The sequence below is a fragment of the Toxotes jaculatrix genome, chromosome 1 (genome assembly GCF_017976425.1).
Source record: "Toxotes jaculatrix isolate fToxJac2 chromosome 1, fToxJac2.pri, whole genome shotgun sequence".
Lineage (NCBI taxonomy): Eukaryota > Metazoa > Chordata > Actinopteri > Toxotidae > Toxotes > Toxotes jaculatrix.
Window position 1 is genome coordinate 22,792,408 of NC_054394.1, and position 25,731 is coordinate 22,818,138.

Genomic DNA, 25,731 nt, shown 5'->3' on the forward strand with positions numbered 1-25,731 from the left:
ACTGGTGTTTACCTATTGTTAACAAATAAAAATGTTATGTTCCTAATATAATTTGATAGAATAAATAGTCATCAGTAGGTTTTGCTATTATTATTATTATTATTACTTTCTGCCTATGGCCTTTTACTGTTTGGTACAGTTGGAGAATTCTTTCAGTTACTCCCTGATGGACTGTAACTATTAGTCTCTCGATTAGGCTCTCTACTGTCTTTTCTATCCCACTATTTGCACTGGACGTGGATGCCACGATGACTGTGATCAGATGTGACGTGTTCCCACCAGGGAGGAAGGCCACTGTCTGTTGTTCCCACTCTCAGTCTCAGCCCTGCTTCTATTATGAGCCAGCTGCATAGGGCAAGGGTCAGTACAAAGACCGTTAAGGCTTCCTAATCAGAGGGACAGAATAATTGCTGGTCCATTCTGCAGGCTGTTTCTCTGCTAATGTAGTGATGATAAATTAGACTGCATGAGGCTGTTGCACACCCATTTTGTGCACTTCTTTTCTCTCCCCCTTCAGACTGTCAAAGGGAAAACAAGCAGAAGCAGCAACAACACATTCCTTAGTGTCTTGTTTACAGAGGGTCCCCTCGACTCATCAGGCGTGCAGGGTGCTCTATTGTATTATTCAACAGAAACCTGTGTAGAGGGAGATGGCCCGAGGCATTAAGTTTCTTCAGAAGCTGTACAGCAGCGTATCACTTCCCCCCACCCCCACCTCTCCCTGCTCCTGCCTCCTCTCTCCGTTTGTGTGGACAGTAAGTAACCTGAGTCAGAGGAGAGTGGCTATGGGAAAAATGTCAGGAAACAAAGACAGAATTCCCCTTCCATCGATCCCAAGGCCTCTCAGCCCATCTGTCACTAGAGTTGCCACGAGAGGAGAGGTTGAATAGGAAAAATAAATAAAGAGATGGATAAAGCGGGAGAGCGTATTACCTGCTCAGTCACTTTCACAAGGGCACCTTAGTGCTGCTGTCTTCGTCTGCACCTAGTAGGGCTACTGTAGCTGCCTGCAACTCCCAGTCTCGCTCCACACTGCTGCTGGGCTTTAATGATGTTTTATAGTGGTGCACTGGCAGACAGACTGGGCTTGGTCTCTAGCTGGGAGAGGGGAATAATATGAACATATCAGTAGAGCTCTGCTGGCCTTATCATTGTCACCACTGTGCCAGCACCCGGCCCAGTGGAGAGCTTCATTTCATTTGTAAAGAGAATTCCAGGGATAAGGAGATGGATGATACGTAATGATGCCTAATTCCGCTTAAGGCGTTGAAGGGAATTACTTAGTGTGGAATCAAGGTTAAAACCAATCTGCTACAAAATTCCTCAATGCTCAGGAAGAAGGGATTTCAGTAATTCACTCCAAAGAGTGAGCCTGCGCCCACTCTGACTTTGAATGCATTTTAGGATTCTGTCCCACATTATGTTTAGCTTCAGTAGCTGTGCCCACACTGTGGTCCAGTGACTGGTTCATAAGTTTCTCTGCTGCTTTCTTGCTGTCTTTTTGAGAAGCTGTCCTTATTGTTACTAAACATTCAAAGACTCCTGTGTCATTACTTTTAAATGGCCCATAATTTATCATATTGATTTGTTTTGAGTGTTGTAATTTGATTCACCGTGAAACTCTAATTAAACAGAATCCTGTCTCGGTGGGACACCATCCATGTTAATAAGGTGCAGGTGGTACAGAGGCAAAGGGGGAGTCTGAAAGGCTATAAAAGCTGCCTTTAGGTGGCGGCATTCTGCCTTGTGTAGGGTGGCATTGAGACGAGGGTGTCAAGGAGAAAAGGGGCTCTGGTCTCTGCTGACTTGACATTGTCACTTGTCACTTGATCCTACTGCTCTAATGAAAAATCTCAGACATAAATACGCAACAAAACACATGGATTATAGAATATTTTTCTGGAATTGCCTGCCTAACAGCATTTTGTCAAAATTGCTTTGAATGACAGTCAGTGAATTTACGAAGCAAGCACCGAGCCCATGATATTTAAAAATTGCTCACAGTTTCACTGCATTTAAATGAGAAAAACCTGGCAGATTTCTCTTGTAACAGTTTACAATAAACCAAGGTTTTTGAAAGGTTTCTCAAAATGACTGGCAGCCATAAATCTATTGAGAGAATTTAAAGAATAGTGGGGAAAAAAAAGCAGTTAAGAGGTGTGACTGTGATCATTTAGGCAGCGTGTATACAATATAGGAGATAAAATTTTCACTCCTTTGATCTGTTTAGGTTAAGCATATGCATGCCAACAATGTAGCTGGAGCAGATGTTGAAAATGGATGCTTCCAGGAATGGTCTTACTCTGCATAATTTAGGGAGATTGAGTGTGTGCATGTGTGTGTGTCTGTGTGGGTGTAACGTCATTGTGCATTCCAGGCATGTGATTTAAGCCTTTAGCTGGCAGGCTCCGTGACAGAGCCCCTCTCTTTTATGAGCGTGACAATCTTGCATTTGTCTGAACCTTGAAACACCCTTCCTCCAAGAAACGCACACACATGCTCGTGCACACAAACACAGATGCATATGTAACCGGGCTTGGGCTGTTTTTAGGGATTCTACCGAAAAGTCTTATCAAAGCCTCCACTGTATATTGTATTGAAATTGCTCCCACACTTCAGTGGCCACTGAGGCAATGAATAGAAAAGCGCTCTTTATTTCATTTCTCTCCCTCTCCCTTCATCTTTAGATAACTTTCCTCTGGAGCTTTCTATGGAATGAATTTGGTAAACCTGTATGTGCTGAAGCCTGCTTGCTGACAGGATTGAGCGGCTCAGCCGCTAGATGCACAAACAGTCATTTATAGGAATGAGAGACAGTTCAAGAAGCCATTTGTAATTTGTGTACTTTTGTCCCCCAGTTGAGTTCTGCAGGTCCACTAGGCCAGATTTGTTTTATTTTAACTTGGCAGTACATTTAAAAAAAATCAGCTTGCCTTAGGGTGTATCTTCATATTTCCTCAAATAAACCTGCTGCTACTGTACATAACACTACACACTGAAATTCTGAATTATTAATAGGCAGTTTTATTTTTCTTCATCTCCCCCAAGCTCATATGATAGATACAACTGAGAGGAAGTGAAGTCAGACCACAGAGTGTTGCTCTAGGGAACAACAGTAAATTATGTTATCTCTATATAACCAAAACACTGAAATTTTGTAATTGCTGTGGTGTTTGCAGAGGTACTTGTTTAAGTACCACCAGTATGTTTTGAAGCTGTAGCAGGAGTGTAACACACAGCACAAAACAGCAGCTATATTTGCATCCTCTTTCATTAATAAATCATAACGTTTAACAAATCAGTGGAAAGCGGAAGATGTCACGATAAACATCTGAGGTCTCTGGCTACATATTTGTGAACATAGGGGTAGAGGAGGGCAGAACACAGGGTAAGTGTGAAAAAAGAAGCTGCTTATTTTCTTGATATAAGCAGAATTTGAGCATTCATTTGCTTCTCCCGGGTCTGTTTGCAATGTGAGGCAGTATGAGGAAAAAGAGAAGCTGCTGTAGTAATTTCTCAAATAGCGTATTCTTCTCTCAGCACCTTAGTGGCAATGAAATTTTCAAGTTTTAGAAAGCAAGAGTGAAGAAATAAGCTCTGATAGTAATACACTCCACCAGTGTCTTTATATCTTTTTCTTTGGATATAAAAAGCATTACACAGTCTCAGGCTGAAAACTCAGTGCAATTCTTCAAAGATTTACGCAATTAATAGTTCATGTGCAGATACATTTTATAAGTACCCAGAAAATTAGTTTGAGATTGGAGGCAGCTGTTGAAGTCAATGTTTTATTTATTGCAAGTTCTCAAAAATCCAAGTCACCCTGCTAAATAATTGAATATAAATGTAAGCCCCTGACTATGCCCACGAGTAGATACAATCTCCCCTTGTAACTTATAACAACTCCAGTAGAGTCAAACTGTAGACAGAATTAGATATATATACATAGATGGATAGATAGATGACCAAGTTCGATAATGTATGTATGCAGTATATTGTCTTCTTGGTCAGCCGCTAGAAATTCCTTTCAGCCAACTGTTGTGCATTTATATGGACACAGCACTTAACTGTGCTGGTTAATTTCATTATTTTAACAGACCTCCTGACCTGCCAATGCAGGGTAACAATGGAATTTTGTTTTTTGCAAGTGTAGAGAAAGAGACAGGATATGAGAACACAAGTTGACCTCCGTGATGGCCAGATTGGCCGGACACATTAAACCAATTTGCTTGGTTCAATAGGAAGCAGCCTATTGGAGATGACATGGGCACGATAATAAGACTGTGGATTGTCAGTGGACATTCACTCTGGACTTATTGTGGGTTTGTGTGCATGAGCGTATGTGTGTGTGAGATGAAAAGGAGGTGGACAGCCAGGAGCCCTCTGCCTAATTTTTTGACACGGGAGCTTCAAAATATCTTTTTATCGTTTTATCATGTCATTGTGTTCCTTTGTTTAGCTTGTTTCACCTTCCATAGGCAGACTGGCATTTTAAATGGTTTCAGATCAAGTCCAATCAGACTTTGTAATTACTTTTCAATTCTGTTTTTACATGGCTACTGAGAACATGACTGCTGTTGCTTTTTTTGCCACTCGTATTTGTTTGTGGCTATTCCCTTTGTGTGGCAGTGATATTTTCCTGTCCCTGCTGGTACAGTCAGTTGCCCATATTTCTGTAGCATTACAAGTGCAGCGCACGCCTGCACCAGATGGATCTCAGTGTTTTCTACCTGACAATCATGTGTTTTCTTTTAATATCAACTCCTTCAATGTGCGGTATTTTATACAGGAAAAAGAAGATTTTGACAAAGAATATTCTGAAACATTTACTTCTGTGCTCCTGGCATTGTGCTCAAACAACTCAGGCACAAGGAGCCAACCTAGCATCAACACAGGTCACAAAAACAAGAGAACAAAACATAACCTTCACAGTGGAGGAATCTAAGATTCAGCTGCCATGTGTCTGTGAGTGTGTGTCTGTACGTGCACACGCACACATGCACCTGTGCTACCACCAGCTGTGCTCTGAAGCACCAGTCTTGCTGGTTCTCTCAGATTGGAATGGGCCTCCCTGACGGGGCCGCCTCCCCCCTGAGGGCTCTTAGCTCCCTCCTGGGGTCTTTAGACTTAACATTTTGAGCAGCAGGGCGCTGGCGCTGCAGCAATAGATGGGTGTAGATAGGAGTGACCTCACAGTAATGTGCATTGAGATGCACAGCGCACGGAAGGTTACATAGGTGTACATGGGCACGGCGATGTATTCTTTGAACTGCCAGCAGCTGGGTCTCCTCACTGTAAATCAAACACTTTTCAAAGTCAAACAAAGTGGAATTCGCTCTGCTGTACCTTGGCACCAGTCCAACCTGAGAGAGCTTTTATTTCTGCCACATCTTCCTTCTCTTTGCCCGCTAGGCATGTGCTGTAGAAACAACACACAGCTCAAAGAATGAGTTATGTGAATCTGTTCTCACCTTCTATCTCATTAGTATAAGAGAAATGATTTATCCTTTTCTCCCTGAATCTCTCTCTCCTTGTCCTTGCCTTCTATAGTTCAGCACTTCTTCAGCTTCATCAGTAATGTGATTAATTGATTGGAGGGATATACCATAAATGCCATCTCATTTGCTCTAATTTCACCTAACTACATGTCAAAACAAGCTCCTATAAAAACGGGCTTCTTCTTCTCCTTATAGAACCACTGGAGTATATTACAGTCACTCAATCTGGAAATGACAATTTGCTTGGCAATTTGAGTAGTATTTTTCTGCACAGTGTAATCCTGCCAGTGATATTTGTATGTTTGTGTGTGTGCACAATTCGAGTGTGTCTGAGAAAGTCCAGCACTCTAATAGGAGAGATCCCACTGTCTCTTCTGTTCCCGCTTATATCTGTAGCACAGTTTGAAATCTGACTCCCATGTCTAAAGCCCCGTGTGTGTCTGAAGGGAATTGACAGCCACTGTGTTTTGCAGTGGCTGTTATGTGTTTGTGGCAACAGAGGCGAATGAGTTGGCGCTCTCAGATGTTATTGCCTAAACAAAAGGCCTTCTAAGTGGTGGGCACACAAGATTTGTCGTCAAACGTTTGACTGTGTCTGCTCTTCAGGGTAGCAGGGGCAATGCTGAGTGCTAATGGCATATTGAAAAACGTATATTTGGCTGGTCTCATCTTTTTCTATTGTACTCCACAGATGTACTCAATTGGCCCCTCACTGGGTTTATGTCTTAGAGAGAAGTCTTTTTGGGGCCTTTCGCATTCAAATCAATTGCTGGTTTGCTCCGTTTCTTATTGATTTTTGCTCTGTTTGGTACTGAAATACTGTATGTCATTATCTATCGCTCTGAGCATTGTTTAGTGTAAAAAAAGAAAAAAACACACACACAAAAACTAGTGCTCGCTCTCTTCCTCATTTTCCCCCACTCATGCTCTGACTCTCTCACTTTTTGGATTCCCTCTCTTTCCCTCTGCTCTTGTCATCTCAGATAAGCGTTGCAATTGCTCATGTTACTGACGACCCAAGCCAAATTCATAATGATGAGATTATCTTGTCAACAGTACAGAGTGTATATGTCTGCTGTATTGATCTGCGCACAGTCTTAATAAATGAAGTACCACGATGGAAGCGTTGGCTCACTGATAACTCTGTAGAGATCTTGCTATTTATACACTCTCAACACTGCTGAGATGATGAATGGAACTTGTGTATTTTTCTCCTCTCCTCTCCTCTCCTCTTCTTCTCTCTCCTCTCCTATTCTTCTCTCTCCTCTCCTATTCTTCTCTCTCCTCTCCTCTCCTCTCCTCTCCTCTTCTTCGCTCTCCTCTCCTCTCTCCTCTTTCCAGATTGATGGGGTAAAACAGCCCTTCTCCCCACACACACTGTCTGAAATGCGTCCTCTTTGAGGTCACGTTGACATGCTGAGTCGATGTACTCCCAGGTGGAGAGACATGGGTGCTGCTGTGGGAGTAACCAATCAGATAGACAACAGCGGAGGGAGGGCGGGGAGTGAAGGAAAAAATTACCAGTGCCAGATTCCGGGCCTGTGTGTGTGTTTTTAACTAACTGAAGTTTGAAAGGGAGTTTATCTGTGCATTTGAAGAGAAGGTCAGCAGAGTTTAGAGCTTGAGATTATGTGTGATTGTTTCCTCTGTGGGCTAGCTGATTAATGCTAAAGCTGGTCTGACAGATTCTTAAGACACCAAAGACACACTTAAAAGAAACGGAGAGGAACTGGCGTCCAACACTTTGACAACGGAGCATTATCCTAAAGCCTTTCTGTCAGTTTTTACCCAGATGTATGGACAGTATCCTTCCTGTCTTCCATTCCTCCTTATCGCTGCCTCTCCTTTGCTCATCACCACTGACCCGATGCATATACAGTAGATAGGTCACCTTGAAGTGAAATTAGACGTGGTCCATCTGCTGTGTGTGTGTACGTGTGTGTGTATAGAGGGAGAACCCAGGTGTGTGTGTGTGTGCGCACTTGTGCATGTATTGATATTTGACATATGTGTGTGTGCATTCTGTGCGTATCTGTGTTTGTGTGTTTATATAACTGTGTCTGGCCTCGGTTCTGGGCTTCAGGGAAATATCTAAAATCCTTTCATCTATGGAACAGCTCTTCCTCTATCAATTCAAATGGAATAATTTTGTTCTTTAATGTTTTGTTCACAAGCTCTCAGCTTCTGTCTTGTTAACCCACAAACTAGACATCATTTTGTGGATGGCTTGTTTCAGCACTGAATTATAAAAAGCTTGTTTCTTTAGTCAAATTTGATACATGTACTAGATAAGAGGATTTAATAATATCACTTCATAGCAGCATGGTGTTGCAGAGGCTAGCACTGCTGCCTCACAGCAAGAAGGTTTTGGGTTTGAACCTGTTCTGGTCTGATCTGTGTCGATTTCTTCCGGGTGCTCCGGCTTACTCACACGGTCCAAAGTCATGCAGGTTAGGTTAACTGGTGACTCTTAAATGCCCGTAGGTGTGAATGTGAGCGTGTGTGCACCCCCCCAAGGAAATGTGGTAGAGCTAATGGATGGATGGAGTTCAAAATCTGCGTAGTTGCCAGCCTATTTGACTGCATTTCATTTTTATAATGAAGGCTCCAAACACATTAGTAAAATGCTGGCTTGGTAAATGATGAGCATTCTTATTTAGATATTGCTCCGCACGCTGAAGGATACAGACTTTTGTTCTGTTCATTTTATGAAAGCATTTTTGTACTGCCTTTTATTTGATCATATTGTTCCAGTCTGAGTTTCTGTAAATCCCATCATCTGAAGAGGGAAAACATTGTAGCTCTGATAGAAGAGCATGTTTTTTTCTTTAAAATCAGTTTTGGAAACACACTTATATTTGCTTTCTTGCTGAAAGTTAGATGAGAAAATTGATACCACCCTCCACCACTTTGTACAGCAACTGGTTAGCTTGGCTTAGTACAAAGGCTGGAAACGGGGGGTAACAGCTAGCCCGGCTCTGTCTAAAGGTAACAAAATCCGTCTATCACCACCTCTGAAGCTTCCCAATTAATTTGTTATATCTTGTTTGTTTAATCACAATATGTAAAAATGTGTTTTGGTTTTACTGGGGGGTTAAATGTTCAACTATTTCTTGGCCAGAAGCAGGGATTTTGTGGAGTGTTGTCATCCCCATGAGGTTCATATGTAGAGTACAGACGCATCAAAGCAAAGAAGCGTGTTTACCAAGCTGTCAGAACTAGGGCCTTAAAGTGTTGTGCGTAGGCTTCTCGCTCATTAAGTATACTACATCTGTGCTTCTTATGTATGGTCGCATGTGTGCTTGTCTTCATGTGAACAGTATGATAGGCCAGTTACCTCTGTAACACCTTTGGATTTTTGGGCTGAGTTGGCTTTGGACTAATGAGGGTGAGGCAAGGTCAGTGCTGACTCAAGACTTAATTTAACGGAAAAGCTGTTGCAACTATTGATGAGCAAGTACTAAATGATTAGTGGCTTACACACCAAGATCACATACTGCACCCTTTCCTTTTTTGTTTCTTTATAGTTTCAAAGGCGTATAAATAATTTAACATCAAGTAAAGTCCTCTGTCTCTCATTCCACTTTCACTGCCCCCCCGCCCCTTCAAAGTCATATTTTCCTTTATCAATAATCAGACTGGTCCCAGCTGTATATACATACCCAGACCAGCTGGTTTAGTGTGTCTTCACAAAACGTCTCAAGTAGAAAGGGAAAACAACACACTGCTATTTTAGGAGAGCTGGCAAACTGCTGCGTTAGGGGTTTTTGTGTGTTGGAATAAATATCTATGCCAAAAGCTACATTTATCATTTACTCCTGGGGCTAAACTGCCACAGTTGTGGATTGTGTTGATATGAGTACAAACGTGCCGTCTTGTGTCGCCCCTCCTCTTCAGAGCAAGAAAAGTTTCCTCTGAGCAGGCTTCAGAGATGGCAGCTGAGGCGGAATTGGCTGCTGACTTGTTGTTAGTGTAGGTGAATCTTTTAAAAGATAATACTAGGTAGAACTGCAGACATGGAAAAGGAATGTTACAGAAGACAATTGAAGACATAACAAGGTCTGTAATTCTTGGGTAAGATTAGAATGAGGAGTTCCTCTTACCCTTTTGATCTGAGATTTAAAAACAAAAACAAAAAAAACTGCTTATCGGAAAATAGAAATGGGGTAACAACGTGTTCCGGTCAAACTCCTTTAGAAGGGTTTTTTAAAATTCATGCCAAGTTCCTCTTAAAATGATTTTTTGTCTGAAGTTTAGACTGCCAACATCTAAGCAGACTACTTCATAATATTGCACTGCACACAGGTGCCAATGCGGCTCATAATAATGACTCAGGAACAACACACATGATTTCAGACGCCAGTTCATTCATGTATGTTTATGTCAATAGATGTGCTGTGTCCCACCAATGAAAGAGTTGGGTGGTTGGAATTTGGCTTTTTTTTTTCTTTTGGGAATGAAAGACATGAAAGGCAGTTCTGTTGATTCAAGTGACAAACTAATTTAGTAGTCCCAGTGAGTGTATGACTTCACTGGGACCACACCCAAATACACACATACACACACACCTTCACACACACCGTCACACACACCTTCACACACACAGACACTAAGTCCCTAGTCTGTTAGTGGAGGCTTATGGCAGACTTTTCACTATGTTTAAAAACCCCAGGGTCAGTCAATATGAATTCACTCGATTTGAATCTAGTTTGCAGCTTGTTATAGGAATTGTGCCAATTTCACCCTTATGAAACTAGAATTAATTTTGCTACTTGAATATCCCTCTCACATGGAATGTTAGCCATCCTCACGTTCAGCTTGCCTAAAGACAAAATGTAGCAGCAGCTGGTGAGTTTACAATAATTTATAGTTATGGCTCATTTTTTTTAATTAAAAAAATCCGCTGATACATTTTTACATGTGTTTTTCATTTCAAGTTGAAAAGTTGATAAGAAACAATACTACAAAAAATCAAGTGCAGCACAAAAACTTTCCAGCACAGTTAGGAGATATGGCAAAATAGTATTGTTAACCAACTTCAACATAACCACCCCTTCAACTGGCAATAGCCAATGTATTTAGTACTATGTGCTATGTGCACCACATCCCACCAACTTGTTGCAAATTCAAAACTGTTATGTACATGCAAATAAACCAGCAAACAACCAAACCAGGAAGCAAACATCATACCACTGGATGTCTTACATTTAGTGAACCAATATTATTTTTCACTTAGCTTGGGGGATTGTTGCAAATAACCTGTAGATCATTTGCCTTCTCTCTCCATCCAGGTGAAAATATGGTTAAATCAATCTGCTCTTCTAAAAAAAAGTAAAAATGAAGTAAAAATGAAAAACAACAGAGGTACGGGTTTTTTGACTGAACAGTCACCTTGAATTCAGTTTATTTGATTTCAGACAACAGGTGCATTGTAAAATAGGTCACAGTCAGATTGGTTTATTTACTTCCATTTAGCGAAAAAAAGAGAGGATGACAGTTTGCCGTAGTACAGAGCCTGAGTGGTGTGTTTCCAATGTGTCAGCTTATTGTAATCTTTACCCAAGGGTATGTTGGTCAACATCATAATGTTTTATGGGTAATGTTCTTTTTAGTTAGATGATTCATTGAATAATAGCTTAATCGTCCCTTTAATAAATCAATTACATGCATAGAAGTAAAAAAAAAAAAAAAAAAGATAATTTGTGGTAAACAGATCATTCACTATTACTGTATGCTTATTAAGACAAGCCTTCTGAGCCATTTTGTTTATGCAGGATTTAGTTTAGCCCATCATTTGATTTTCATGCATCATAAAAATAGGCCAGACTGCAACATCTCCAGCACCTGTAATGGTATGTGTGTGTGTGAGCGGACTGTAGGTAAGTGAGAGAGAGAAAAACAAGTTCAAGGATGTGCACTCTCTCAGGAGGTTTGCATTTTATTATTTTCTACGTGAGTTGGTTCTCAAGATGATAATGACAGGCTTAAGAATAGAGTTTAACAACACTTTGTTGACCATCTCTTAGACTCTGGGTCTCTTTATCCCTTAGAGCTTTCTTTTCATGCTCTTTTTTTTAAAAAGTAATTTAGTCTCCAAAATTAAATGACAAACATTATTACAAAGGATGAATGTGTTCTACAAAAGCAGTTCTTATAATACTGAAAAAAGCACACTGATGGACTCTTTCAGAGCTGTTACACTTAAAGGCAAATGCAGCTTTCCCGCTTTTGCATAAGGTCACTACTTTAGAAATGTAACCAAAGTAGTCGTTTATAGACAGAAGAGAAAATTATAACTATGCTTGCTTGGGCTTCTTCTCAAAAAGAATAATAAAGTCGTCGTAACCTCACACGTTCAGGGAAATCAGCTTTGAAGTTGTGTTTTTATCTCATCTCTCTTGATGAAGAAACACAAGCACGAACGCCTCAGCCCTCCCTTCACCCTGTGCACTCCTTCTTCTCTTTCCTTTTTGCTTTTCAATCACCTATCGATGATTTTGATGATTGTTGAGATTGTGGATAAAAAAAAGACGACTTGATGCTTTCCTCTCGGTTCCTAATAGTCATCAATAATGACACTGCATAGTCAACCAAAATAATAGGCAATCAATGTGAGTGGTTGCATATTAATTATGAATATTGTGTCTTTGCTGGTGAGCAGTGACTATACAAGGGAGAGGTCATGCTGTTTATGTAACTGTATATAAAAGCCTCCAAAGTGCTACTTAGCCCTATTTAATGAAGGAAAAAAGCCCTATTCCCCACCAAATGAACATGAACACAAAAAATAAAAATGAATGCAGTTATGAATTATGAATTATGAATTATGGTAGACCATGATTAACAAGATGAGACTATTGAGTTGGATTAGAGCTGCCTGAGTCACCAGCTTTATAATAAACCAGCAATTTTACAAAAAGCCTCATAGTAGTTATATAAAAACACAGTCACAGTATTTTAAGGCAGTGGCAGCGCTAACATGTAGACGTGGGTGACTTTATTCCGTTTTAGCTGAATTCGATTTGTGGTTCTGAAGTCGGGTTTAGTACAATTACAGATAGGGAAGAGAGGAGGGACTCTTGGTAGCAAAGATACTTTAAATGACTGATCTCTAGGGGTGGGACAAATAATCAATATATTCTGATACTGTCTCTAATATGTTATTGTTACCCTGGCAGTATGTTCTCTTGCTTTAGTGATGTATTTCTGTCCTTACCTGCAGATATTTCTGAAATATTCTTTTGCTATGCACAAAAAAGGAGAAAAAAAAAGAAGAAACCCTTTCATAATGCCATAAAAGGATGCATTATTATATAGGCATCAAATCTGTTCAGGGCTTATACTGCCTTATATCAAACAAACTCAGAGTTTTAAACACAAGTCAGGGCTTATACTGCCTTATATCAAACAAACTCAGAGTTTTAAACACAAGTCACATGGAGTGGCAGCTCACTCATTCATGTGACAGTTACAGTGACCTGCCATCCTGTGACAAACATTGTGGTTTTGAGGAAAACCATCACAGTTTATGCAGGTGACTCACTGTAGCAAATCATTCTGCATAAAAGCCCATTGCGAGGGCTTATTTATCTTCTGTTGTGGTTTGACTGCAGTACATACAGTCAGTCCGGTCTTCAACTGGACTTAATACTTCATAGATACAGAGCAACAGGAGACATATTTACACAATGAGGGTTGTAACGCTACACAAAATTCACAGTTGAATACGCATCATGGTTCTGGAGTCAGGGTTCAGTATGTTTTCGGTGCAGCTGGAAAAACAAAACATGGAATTTATTTTGAAAAACAGTACACTGGCTTGTGGGCCATAAATTCTGCTGTCAAATTGTTAAGAAAAAAAAATAATAATAAAAGAAAAGTTAAGACAGCAAAACCACTGAGGAGTATACTAGAAGATGTGTGGTTCAGATGAATAATCCAGCAGACTAGGTGTGAATGCTCTCTAACTGGTGTTTCTCTCCACTGAAAAAAGAAACCTTTTCATAGTCTTTTTCTTAACTTTATGCAGAGGGTTACTGAACATGCATGCTCGATTTCAGCCTTGCCTCACGTCATTCGTACAGCTGCACTTGTTCACACTTGTGAAATGCCAGTTTAACTCTATGGTACCTTTGTTCACAAACACAGCTCCCTGTGGAACCATGGAATCAGTGGTAAAGTATCACAATTTTTGAAGATTTAATTTCTTTTTCAGTTTATTATTCTTAAGGCCAATTTATACTTACGTGTAGAACTGATGCCTTATGGTATAGATGCAGCTTAGCTGTGGCAGTTGTGTGGACAGAAATGCCTTGTTAATGAGTGAGGTCTAAGGGGAATGGGCAGACGGGTTGGAGCTGACAGAAAGGCTAAGGTAATGCAAATAACCACTCAGCAGAAAAGCAGAATGCACAACACCTTGAGGCGGCAGAGGTACAGCAGCAGAAGGCCATGTCTGGTTCCATTCCTGTCAGCCAAAAACAGAAATTTGAGGCTGCAGTGGGCACAGGCTCACCAAAACTGGACAGCCAAAGACTGGAAAAACATAGCCTGGTCTGGTGAATTTGGATTTCTGCTGAGGCACGCAGATGGTAGAGTCAGAATTTGGCATCAGCTGCATGAATCCATGGACCCAACCTGTCTTGTGTCAATCGTCCAGACTGGTGGTGGTGGTGTAATGGTGTGGGGAATGTTCTCTTGGCATGCTTTTGGCCCCTTAATACCAGTAAATCACAGAGGTTGTTTTGGGAGCAAAGGGAGGAACTACCCAGTATTAGTATGGTATTCCTAATAAAGTGCTTGGTGAGTGTATGTCCAAAAAAATTACATTGAAATCCAAACTTGTCTTCAAGTGTGTAAGATAACACCTTTAAAAGTTGCCTTTATGATTGAGTACTGCAGAATATTTACCAAGTTCCCATCTGGACTGATGAAACCTCAATGTGGTTGAAATCTATATAGTCTCCATTTACCAGCATCAGCCGCACTTCCTTGTTTGTATAAATTTTATTTGGATCGGACCTCTCCTAAGTTATTTGGAAGATGGTGGAAAAATATTTAGCAGGCAGTAGACTTTGATGGCTTTAAGTTCACTTAAGCCCATTGATTGATTGATTGGTCCGTTATCTCCAGGAAGATGTATAGTACCAGCTAATTAGATTTGATCACTTACAACTGCTCTTCAGCTGCTAACTAATCAATGCAGTCTAATTATTGTTTAGTTTCTCCACCTCTTTTCCCTTACTTTCTTTATCATCCACTCACTTTGCTGTTTTGCTCTCCATCCTCTATTTTCATCTTTAACTCCTGCTTTTGCTGCATCATACTTCACCGCTGTGTTTTCTTTCCTCTAACCTTGATTTCTCTCTGTTTTATCCTCTAACCACTCTTCTCATTTGGCTGTTGCTGAGCTACTTTGACAGTTTTCCAAGAGGAGTAAACTAGCGTTTCCTTTGTGGTGATGTCACATACACATAAACGCACACAACAGAGACATAGTATATCAAATGAAAAACTGCAGTCCAGATCTTTTTGGCTTACTGACAAGGTTATGGTGGATTTGGAACCGCTCGCACCTTCTGACACGAAGAAGCACATGCACGCAGGCATACGCACAGAGTGAGTACTATGTGTGTTTTTGGGAGACAGTAAAGGACAAATGCATGTATCAAACCTAGCAGGGTAGGTAGAGGGAGGGGGTGTACTCTCATTCCTGTGAATAAAAGAAGCAGTCCAATGATGTGTGAAAGAGAAGCTGCAATTTGTCCTCGTTCACCACCCCCCTACCTAAGATATCAAACACACATGTACACACACACACACACAGTCAGATACACACAAACATAGCCCCATAGAAATGAACAGTGCCCCATAAGGCACCAACAAGACCTGAGAGTAGAATAGCACTCCAATATGCTCGTCCCATTTGTCTCAATCGGCCTGCTGTCTGCTTGGTCAGTCTTAGGGCCTCAGTGGGAATACAGAATAGAGTGCAGCTTTTTACACTTACTCAGCCTCACTGTGCTCAGTATCTCTCTGACCTTTGTGGCCTTGCTGCATGGATTAGATACAACACATCATTCAGTACAATCCAATAACATGCTTTTGCTATATTCATCCACACTACCAACCAAACTAACCTCTGCTGAAATCTACACAAAGTGCACTGACCCAGAACCTTTGGATTCATCTTGTGTTCAATAGGTCCAGTGATCCTCTGAACCTTTAAGGTCAAAGACCAATATCTAAGGTCAATAAGCAAGCCATATTTTGAAACCTTAAAGGCCAAATATACAGATGCTGCGGTTTGGGTCAGTTCAATTCAGACCGCTTAAGTTCAGCTCAGTTCAGTTCAGGTCAGTCCAGTTCATTTCAAGAAGCCCCACAAGGGTAAATTAGAGGGCAGGAAGTACAAGCATACAACGTGAAATTCTCAGTGATACTTGTGATGCTAAATGAATTTATCTACTGTAGAATGTCTAATAATAATTATAATAAAACTAATGGACATCTAGCCAGTATTCATCATTCCCCCCACAAATTATCCTGTATTCATTGTGGGCTCTGACTGGCTAAGTACAAAGCAGCTCGTACTGGCCGGTATCGATCCATTAATTGGAAAGTGGCCCATTGTAGGGAAAGGGCTGGGTAGTATAGACAGACAGGAAGAGATGGAAGCTTAAGATCAGTCTGGACTCTAATTGGCAGGAAAGAGGTTTCTATGAAGTGGTGCAATGTGCTCTTTATTGGCTTGTAGAAGGAGTAGGTGGTGGAGGGATGTAGAGCACATGCTACTTTAAGTGCGACATGTTTTTTTTTTCACCTTTTTTGGTAAGAAAATACTGCAGTCCATTTACCATTTAATGGGTGCCAGTGGTTTATTTCCATTTATCACATTATCAAAACAGTTTTGACACTATAGCACAATAGACCATTGCCATTTTAAGTTAATTTAATCAGTGGTAAACACTACAGTGGGTGCCAAAAGATGAACTTTTTCATTCTATTAGTAATATAGAAAAAATATTCTGTACACTAGGATATAATTTAGATGTGTGTTCTATGTCCACAGCTGCAGAAAGTAAATTAAACCATATAACAATCTAGGAAAACCATTTTCTGGTAATATCCTTTTATCCTGATCATATTTAGTGCTAACAAGGCTGAGTTGATTGAAAGGCATGTCCAAGGATGAGTCCCTGGTCATAAAAGTACGGAAGGGGTACATCAATATAAAGACCTCCAGCTCCCCATTTTTTTTTTTTTTTTGAAAAACTCAGGCTGTTATAATTTCAATGCCAAATGATTTCAAACATTCATTCTTCTCTTACTCTGTGGTCAGACTCCAGCCTTTGATATGTTCTGTGGGTGTTTTCTTTTAATCTTGGTGAAGGCTGAGGTGGAATAGAATGTTTAGGTAGAGATAAAGGTGTTGGCAAAAGCATGGAAGGTCAGAGTACTGAGGTGGCCTGTCTGACCTTCACACACCCTTTTTCATACTGAGCCACCGCAGAGCACGGATGACATTGAAATACTCTATTGACTGTGAGTCAAGCTGTGCATGTGAAAAACCCTGGCACAAGGAGACATTACTCACTAAACATGACATTTTACTGCTCTCAATTCAAGACGGAGAGTTGTGCACTACATAGGGTAATTATTTGTGTTACTGTGATGAATACTACAAACACAGTACGCAAGCTATTTCTCTTGAAGGCATTTGTTTCCTCCCTTCCCACTTCTATCTCAGTGAGACTTTGAGATATTCCTGTAATAATTTAACAAAGTATAAACACATTAGTTTATTTCTTATTGTGTTCTTAGTGGCTTACAGTGCAGTCTATTCATTTGACTGCTTTTACATTAGTTGTTTTCATTATTGGTAAGGTTGACAGGTATTTCTGCAAATGCCAGAAAGCACACTGGGATCTTTTGTGACCTTTTCTCTCAATTGACATGATTAAAACCTTCATATATTCTAGTTTGATATAATTAACAAGAGAGAGACAGAGTACTTTCCAGTGCCAATTTGATTGATCTATGCTGCAGTGCACTGCTGCATACAGTACTGATGATTGAGGAGTGTTTGTACAGTCTATGAAGTATAGGGTATAGGTATTCCTTTATACTACTGTATTTTGTCATACACACCATACTGTTTCTTAGTGCGCCTATGTATGTAAGCCTTTGCTGTGTTAGTGTTTCTTACGCATAGCAGGAAGCCCCCTGTGAATGAGCAGAAAGCCCGATAGCAAATAAAGACAACATAGTTCAACACATACAAGCCCCAGTTCCACACAAACAGTTTCTCTCTGCGTGTGAAAATGGGGGAGGAAAAAAAGGGTTGAGGCTCAGAAAGTCAACTGTTTCTCACAAAAATGTTGTGAAAGGAACCAGAAAATTGTATTTTAATTTCCCTACACCTGTTGCAGTAATTTGGTTACTAGATGTTAAGTTGACATGTCAAAACAGTTTTCTATGCTAAGAGTAGGAGTTATTGATTATAGGATATCTGCCAGATTTGATCTCCGTGGTTTACTCTCATATGGCTAATTTGCATGCTTTATGTGCTTAATGAAATGCTCAAATCTAAACAACATAGAACTCACATCCCCAGTATTCTGTTTGCCCTTATTCTGTCCAATACTTCTTTTTTTTTCTGCATTATTAATCACGCCACAAGGAGATATTGTTTCACAGCAGAACTAATTTTTTTGTAGAGCCCACTACATACTTTTTTTTTGTCTCTCCTCTCCACAGACGGACAATTTCCCCACTGAGCCTAATTATATGGGTAGCAGACAACAGTTTGTTCAAAGGTAAGTGCTTGGATCTATAACCGTCACTACGTCTCAGACCTTTGTTTTCTTTTCTCCAATAGTGTACTAACAGTAACTAAACCGACAATTAATTACAGAGTCGGAGCAGGGAGAAGAAGGGCATGTACATTTAATTAGTTTTAAAAGTGGTCACTAATGATATTTTCTATAATACATAAAATATGATCACAAACAAGGTCCCCTCTTTTTTCGTTTCATCCACTGTGCAGCAAGTGAGGTATTTTTAGTAGCATTTTATTAGGTCTTAAATCCTCTTATTATTATTTTTCTTGTTTTATTTAAGAATTCAATGTTTTCCTCTTTTTCTAAACTTCCAGTGAGGGTAAAACAAGACATAAAGCCTCTGCAAATTCTCATCCAAACACTGTGTACCAATGCTCTTTTCTTTTTTTGTTTATTTGTTTAGTAGTTCGACATTCAAAGACCCAGAGCGAGCAAGCCTCAGAGACAGCGGTCATGGTGACAGCGACCAGGCTGACAGCGACCAGGATACCAACAAAGGCTCCTGCTGTGATATGTCTGCAAAGGAAGCCCTCAAGTTGAAGGCTACAGGCGTGAAACCACCACCTTTGGAGCAAGGTGAGCCCTCAGTGGCAAATATGAGTGCATGAGACATGAAAGATGCCGCGCAAGCCAAACGCACTCGAATCAAATATCAATCTGTTTTCTGTGCTGCAGTTATTTGTATTAACGATTGAGCTCTTGACTTGCCTGAACGCTCGCAGTCTGAACTTATACTTGGTTACTTTATTTTCCCCTACTTTGTTCTCTGCACTTTTCTCATTTAATGTGTGTGTGGTGTGTGTATGTCCGTGTGTGTATTTGAGGGTGTGAGTGAGGGTGCATTCTACACACGTCCTCAGTTTATCAAAGCAGACAAGCCCATTATGTTTTTATAAGCCCAACTACTTCAGCCTCTCCATTTAGTCCCCCTTCCCTGAGCACTGTCTCTGAAACTTTGATAATGGAACATGGAAAATGACTTAGTGAGCGGCAGGCGATGCAGCTTCGTAGTGTGGTGATTAAATATGAATAATTATTCTAAGCGCTGTGGGTCGGGCAGATTACACATGACATGTGTAGAACAATAACTCCCCAGATATGAGTTGTTTCAGTCCTCCTTACCCTTGCCACCTCGCATGATTAGTGCAGGGTCAGGGAAGGCAAGAAAGCCAAGATTATACATGGGTATAGAGAGAAGTAATGAGACAGGAGGTATGGTAAATTTCTCACTGCAACTTCAACCAGTCCTGTACCTTAGTCTGGGCCATTACCTGCTTGGCAAACCAGATATTCCCACAGCAATACAAATTCACTAAAGTCTCTGTTCTGAGATGTATGTATCTCACTGGCTGGATCCAGAAGTACAGTGCTGTATACTGAACATGGATTCTTTATAATGATGCTATTAATCCAGGGAACAGAAGGGCTGTTTTACTCCTCGCGGAAGGACAATGACAATTTGTGCAACACTCTGTGCTGCAATATGCATGTCTGACTAGATAGCATTTTTTTCCTTTTCATTGGTTTTTAGAATGAAAAAAAGCCACACACATTGGCAAGAGAAATTGGCCAATTAAAAAGCTCCATATGTTTCTCATTTTGAAAATGTTCCCATTTAATTGTCCATGAGGGACTGAAAGAATCACATTTATACACACAACACACATGACAAAGGGAGCTAAGATTGGGTGCAGTAGCAGTCAAGAAGACCTGTCCCAATACAACACTGTTTTTGGATGTGTACTGACTACAGTAGGTGCCAGCCACAGCCTGTCCATCCACCTTTCCGTGTGTTGCACCTGTACACAAACAGATACACACACTCAATCCTGACGGTGCTGGAAACTCAGTGAAAGGCTGTAACCTGCCTTTGCCTTTTTCCCACCCATCACTACCCTCTCATTTATTCTCACCCTCCAATGTGTTTTCACCCTTCGTTCCACTTCCCCACCTATCCTTGTTTGGGGAAATCGATTGATGTGAGACAGTTAACTGGTTGCAGCTGGTTGTGTTTAGCCAATAACATGTGGGCTTAGCTAAGCTGTGAGGGAGAGCAGGGGCAAGAGGCCGAGCCATGGTGCAAGAGCAATGATGAGGAGTGAGGCGTGGTGAACATCACTCTGGCAGTGTTCCAGTGCATCTTTATTAAGCTGCAGAGATGCAGGCTAAATGCTCAAAAGCAGCAAACTATATCTCACTTTGAGTTAATATTTACATGAGATAACAGTATTATGGTGTGATCTCCTTCCTCTCAAACTACAATGTCATCTGCTCAGAAAGGTCTGCTTTTGTGTTTTATGTCTTCCTGCTGTTTAAGATAAATCACAAGATAGTCACCTTGTGCCTGGTAAGCTCAAGTCTTGTCCCATCTGCTACCTTATCTTAGAGGAGACCCAGTCATGTACAGGTAATATAGTAATTTAATTTTTAGTTATTTAATGCCTAAATAAAAGAAAAAGGAAATAGAGAAAACTGACTCATGCACTGTTAAAAAAATATGGTTTAAAGTGCTACTTGAATATCAGAAATTGCTATCTGACGCTCCCTGTGTGCACACACGTACTGTACACAACAAAGCACACAGGTATGTCTGTTATCAAATGGAGAAAGGAAAAGGGAGCTTGTCATTGGTCACCATCCCTGCGGTCGTTTTCCTGCAGGCCTATTTTCTTCACATCTCAGCACTTAGCATCTACTTCATAGGTCTCTCTGTCAACCCCCCCTTCCTTCCCTCCTTCATCCCATCTTAAGTCCTCTGTTCCTCTCCAAGCATAGCCCTCCCAATTACTCTCTGTAGCTCTCTCTGCTTGCCTGCCAGGACACTGCAGCCTCATTCACTGGCTCAGTATAAACAGAACTACAAGTGCACAAAGCATGTAGTTCAGGTCCTAATCAATCCTCAACCCTGTTTCAGTTCTTAGCCTTTATAGTCACTAGGTTGTATCCCACAGTGTATACACAATTGTGTGTCTTTTTCCTTTTTGTTTCAGATTTTGTCATGCTTCTTGGCCTGTTTTTCTTATTACGCTTCTTTCCCCTCCGTTTCACTATTCATTTGATAATAGGCATTAGTAGAACCAACATGCAACTCCCTATTTCCATGCTTGTGATTCATTTTCGTCTCTGATGTTCAGTACAGTTTCTTTCTAGAGAACATAATCTGGATATCTACGCACCAGGGACGAGTCGCAAATTGATTAATTAGGCCTGCAAAATTGGTAGCAATGTATTAATTAATCTTAAGTATATCAAATGCATTTTTTGCCAGTTTTAAACGCGATTAATTGATGCTCCAACGCGCCTGCAGCAGACGCTGATACCGGCTTGTCTGGCTCCGGCGGAGTGGCTGGCAGCACATCGCTCGCCTCTGTGGAGACAACTGCCATAGTTGCTATCACGAACAGACAGGCGGCAGTGGTGTAGGGAGATGGTACCCACTGATAGGGCTGTCCAAGGAAATGGAGAGAGAGGGATGATGGAAGAGGTTGAGGAAAAGCGTGGAGGGACGGATACTGTTTGACTGTACCCACTGACCTATCCTAATTAGCTGCGATTGGAGTGTGATAATCAAACCACCTCCTGCCTTGTTTTAAAAGGGAGGCATGAGTGGAACAGAAGGGGGGGGTGGGAGGAGGATTGTGATACTACAAGGACAGCTTGGCTACAGTGAAGAGAGACAGCATGAGACATGTTCCAATGACAGCACAGTTGAAGACGATGAAATTGACTTTTCCCTGTTATTTGTGGCAGGGTGATAGAAGTCCCCACCCCCACATCATCCCTCAGCTTGTGAATATCTTAAATAAGAGCGTCATGCTTTGTCAGTTGCTCTCACACATGCAAACTCTTGGCACATACGCAGGCAAACAATGGTGTAAATGTACACATATATACTTTACACAAATAAATAATGATGTTGGCAGTATATTTAATTATTACTTGCCAACCCTATATTTATGCAATGCTTGTCCTCTCCGTAGGTGTTCAGTAATTAATGGAGCTAAGGGTTTTAGTGTCCTTTGCTCGGACACATGTACAGCTAGCATATATCAAATGTGCGATTTTAAAGAGATAAAATACGTATCTGCTTCTCTTTACATATCTTCAGTTAAAGCAATTTAAATTAAGAAATAATTTTTATTTGAGTAACTAGAATGTATTAGGATTTTGCAGCCATGGCAGAGCTCTTGAGTGTGTTATAGTTAATCCTTCATTGACATTTTTCGCAGCTTAATTTGACATTTAAGCTATTAGGTATTGTACATTATTGACATATTTTATCCTACAAGAAATATCAAAGTCCTATTGACGTAATGACATCACAGGATATGTTACAGTAAGTGTTTCATATGAATATGCCTCAGTGAACAGTGAGAGCCTTTAAGAGCCCATTTATTCCTTTAGACATAGGGCTGATGAATTTCACCACTACTATTATTCTTATCATCAGCATTTTCAATGGAACACAGTAGCCAAAACAAAAAGCACAAAACATATTTTAAAAACTAAATTCATGTAATGGATTTTTGAATCCTCATAGTGGTTTTGTGACACAAGCAAGAAGAAGATGTGATTTTACATTAATTCAAATGTAAAACCATGAGAAAATCAAGTGTTTATTTATTGTTTTGTTGAATAATGTTTTTTTTTTCTACCAGTCCACACTGAGACCAAGCAAACTAAATATTCAGACTTTAATCTGTCTTAAATATCCACCCATCTTCCCTTGTGGCGGTCTTAATCTTAAGACTCAAGCATTACTGTACTTTTACAAAGTCTCCACAATCTCAGTCTTTCCTTTTTCCTTTTTATTCGCCACAGTTAATTTTGAATCATGAGTGAACCTTTGATTAAAAAAAAAAAATGCAATTCCAAGATTAATTGACTGGTCAGATGTCAGATCAGATGCCCTTTTCACACTTGTAGCCATGGCAACTTCTATCCTGCTCTCTCTGGCCTTCAATAAACCTTTATCTGACTGTTGGAAAAGGGCATTCCATTCAACATCATTCATATTTCATGGACAGATAAATGCAGACACGTTTTTCATGGGGTGGGTAGATGCGTATTACATCTGTGATTTGAATGCTTCTGAATTTGTACGTTAATTTAAAAAAAAACTATTCATATTTTTACTGAGTTTAAGTTGTTTCAGAGCTTTTCTAAAAAAAAAAAAAGAAAAAAAACTGTGAAAACATCTGCAATAAAAGTGATGGAGTGTTGCAGCTGAAAAGCTTTAATGATACTTTATCACAGACTGATGGATGAGTTTGTTTCATTCTTTGTTTTCAAACAGTCAGTTCAAAGTGAGTTGAATTTTAGGAGTAAATTATTGTTTATGAAGTAAAGTTTTCAGTTGAAGCAGAAGAAAGACAGACAGACTCAGAGAAAGGGAGAAACACAGAGTTCAGACACATCACAATTGAATCCCGAAAACAAATGAACAAAGCAACACAAAATCTGGCTCCTGAAAGACAGCCTGCTTGAAGACGCACTTCTTCTGAAACGTTGCCAGTGGGCAGTGTATCCGAAGTGGAGATGTGACGAAGCCACGGCACAGCCAAATCATGACTCATCCACATCTTGCGGACAGAGAAACTGATTTTTAGACATTTATTCATCAAGGCAAGGCAGGATTATATGTATAGCACATTTCATACACAAAGGCAATTCAAAGGGTTTTTACGTAATGCATTGGAAACATAAAAAAAAAAAAGAAAATGCCAATTTAAACAATAGAAACCTTTTTAAAGGAAATGAAAGAGGTAAGAACACAGACTTATATACAAGATCGGAAGAGACATAATGGAAAAATGGTTTGTGATGAGTATTTAAGATGCAGTCAAAGGCAGTGCAGTACATAAAAGTTTTTAATCTGATTTTAAATGTGGTCAAAGTTGGTGCAAGTCTAATACCCAGCTCTGCGATGCACAGTAAGTAAAGGCTGTTTGTCTGCGTTTAGTTTGCACTCTGGGAACAGTGAGCCGACCACTATCTGACAACCTGAGAGGTCAGAAATTTTCATATGGTAGAAAACAGATGCATTTTAGTCCAAAGCCGCTGAGAGATTTATAGACAAGCTGCAGTACTTAAACACTAGATGAAAAAACAAAAAAATGCAACAGTTTCAATCTGAAAGTGCTATTAATAAAACCTTCTTACCTGTGATATTTGTATACAGCATATGTGATGTTATAATGTGTAGCATTCAGAACTTTCATAGTCCTTCAGCCATGAGATCAAGAGGCTTTATTGCAGTTGTTCATAAATAACTCCCAATCCTTTATATCATCAGTGACAACAGCAAATATAACACATTCATATTTCAGATGAAAATGATGAATGAAAAATTGAATAGCTCACAAGTGTACCTTTATTCCTTCATAAATCAGTGGAAGGAGAACTTACTTTTTCAAAGCTCAACCTTTAGAATTTTTTCTGAACATCTCTTATGAGGAGGTTTGCTCAGTACACGAGTTCAAAGCCTTCATCAGGGTGTACTCTCCATTTGCAGAGAGGGCATTCCTAATGTGTGATTCTTCACTTGATGTTAAAGTAATTGTTCTGCACCTTAATGGACAAACATCTGCTGAGAGAGAGAAGCTTCATTTGAGAGCATTGTAATTAGTCAGTTTACCAGCATTACTCCAAACAGGTAGCATATGGGGGAGTCATGGTTCCATGTGATGCTATCACATCTGTCTGTTTAAACATGATTAATTGAGGCCATCAGAGTGTGTTTACACCTATTGTTCCAGTGGAGACATATACTGTGTGTGCGTCATTCCAGTGAACTGCGTCATTCCATTGAACTCTCTCACAGCAGCATGAGCAGGACTTGATGTGTTACACAGCTCATTTCCTATCACCTGCATGTTTGCTCTTATCATCAATAGTCATTTAATAAAGATGGATCATTTTTAGTTTCTCTTTATGAAGTTTCTGTCATGTTGTTATCTCAAACCACCTTAAAGGATCTGTCTAAAAGTCAGTTGCATGGCCTTGGGGAGAAGATTGGAAAAACAAGCAACATCTGAAAACAGCAGCTAGATGCTCGTGTTTCTTCTCACTGTTTGTGTGAGCCATTGGACAGAGAGGATTTGTCTTTGAGCCTTTCATTTTTTCCTGCTCCTCATCTTCTCAGCTCTCCATGGCCTGTCCCTGGCTGGGCTGATAGCCTGATTCATGGCAACATCACCAGCTACTTTCCTGGTGGGGAAAATGAGAACCATCAGCAGTCTGGACTTCACCAGGATGCATCACTCAAAGTCAAATAAGATTTGTGAGTGTGTGTGAGTGCTTGTGTGCCCATACACATGTGCCAGATCGTGTGTTCGCCCTATTCTTAGAGGATATGGCGGTATTGCACAGCAGTGAGGCGATTTGCGGCT

The 25,731-nt window shown here is 40.3% G+C and overlaps 1 protein-coding gene across 2 annotated transcripts in view; it reads left to right on the plus strand.

The window, feature by feature from the left end:
* Positions 1 to 25,731, plus strand: part of pcdh17 (protocadherin 17) — a 55,857-nt gene that overhangs the window by 4,446 nt on the left and 25,680 nt on the right. The window contains exons 3-4 of one of the 2 annotated variants that reach the window (XM_041042320.1): positions 18,258 to 18,316; positions 18,744 to 18,916. In XM_041042320.1, coding sequence (XP_040898254.1) covers positions 18,258 to 18,316; positions 18,744 to 18,916 — 232 coding nt within the window. The remainder of the gene's footprint in view (positions 1 to 18,257; positions 18,317 to 18,743; positions 18,917 to 25,731) is intronic. The other variant, XM_041042329.1, reaches the window with a different exon arrangement.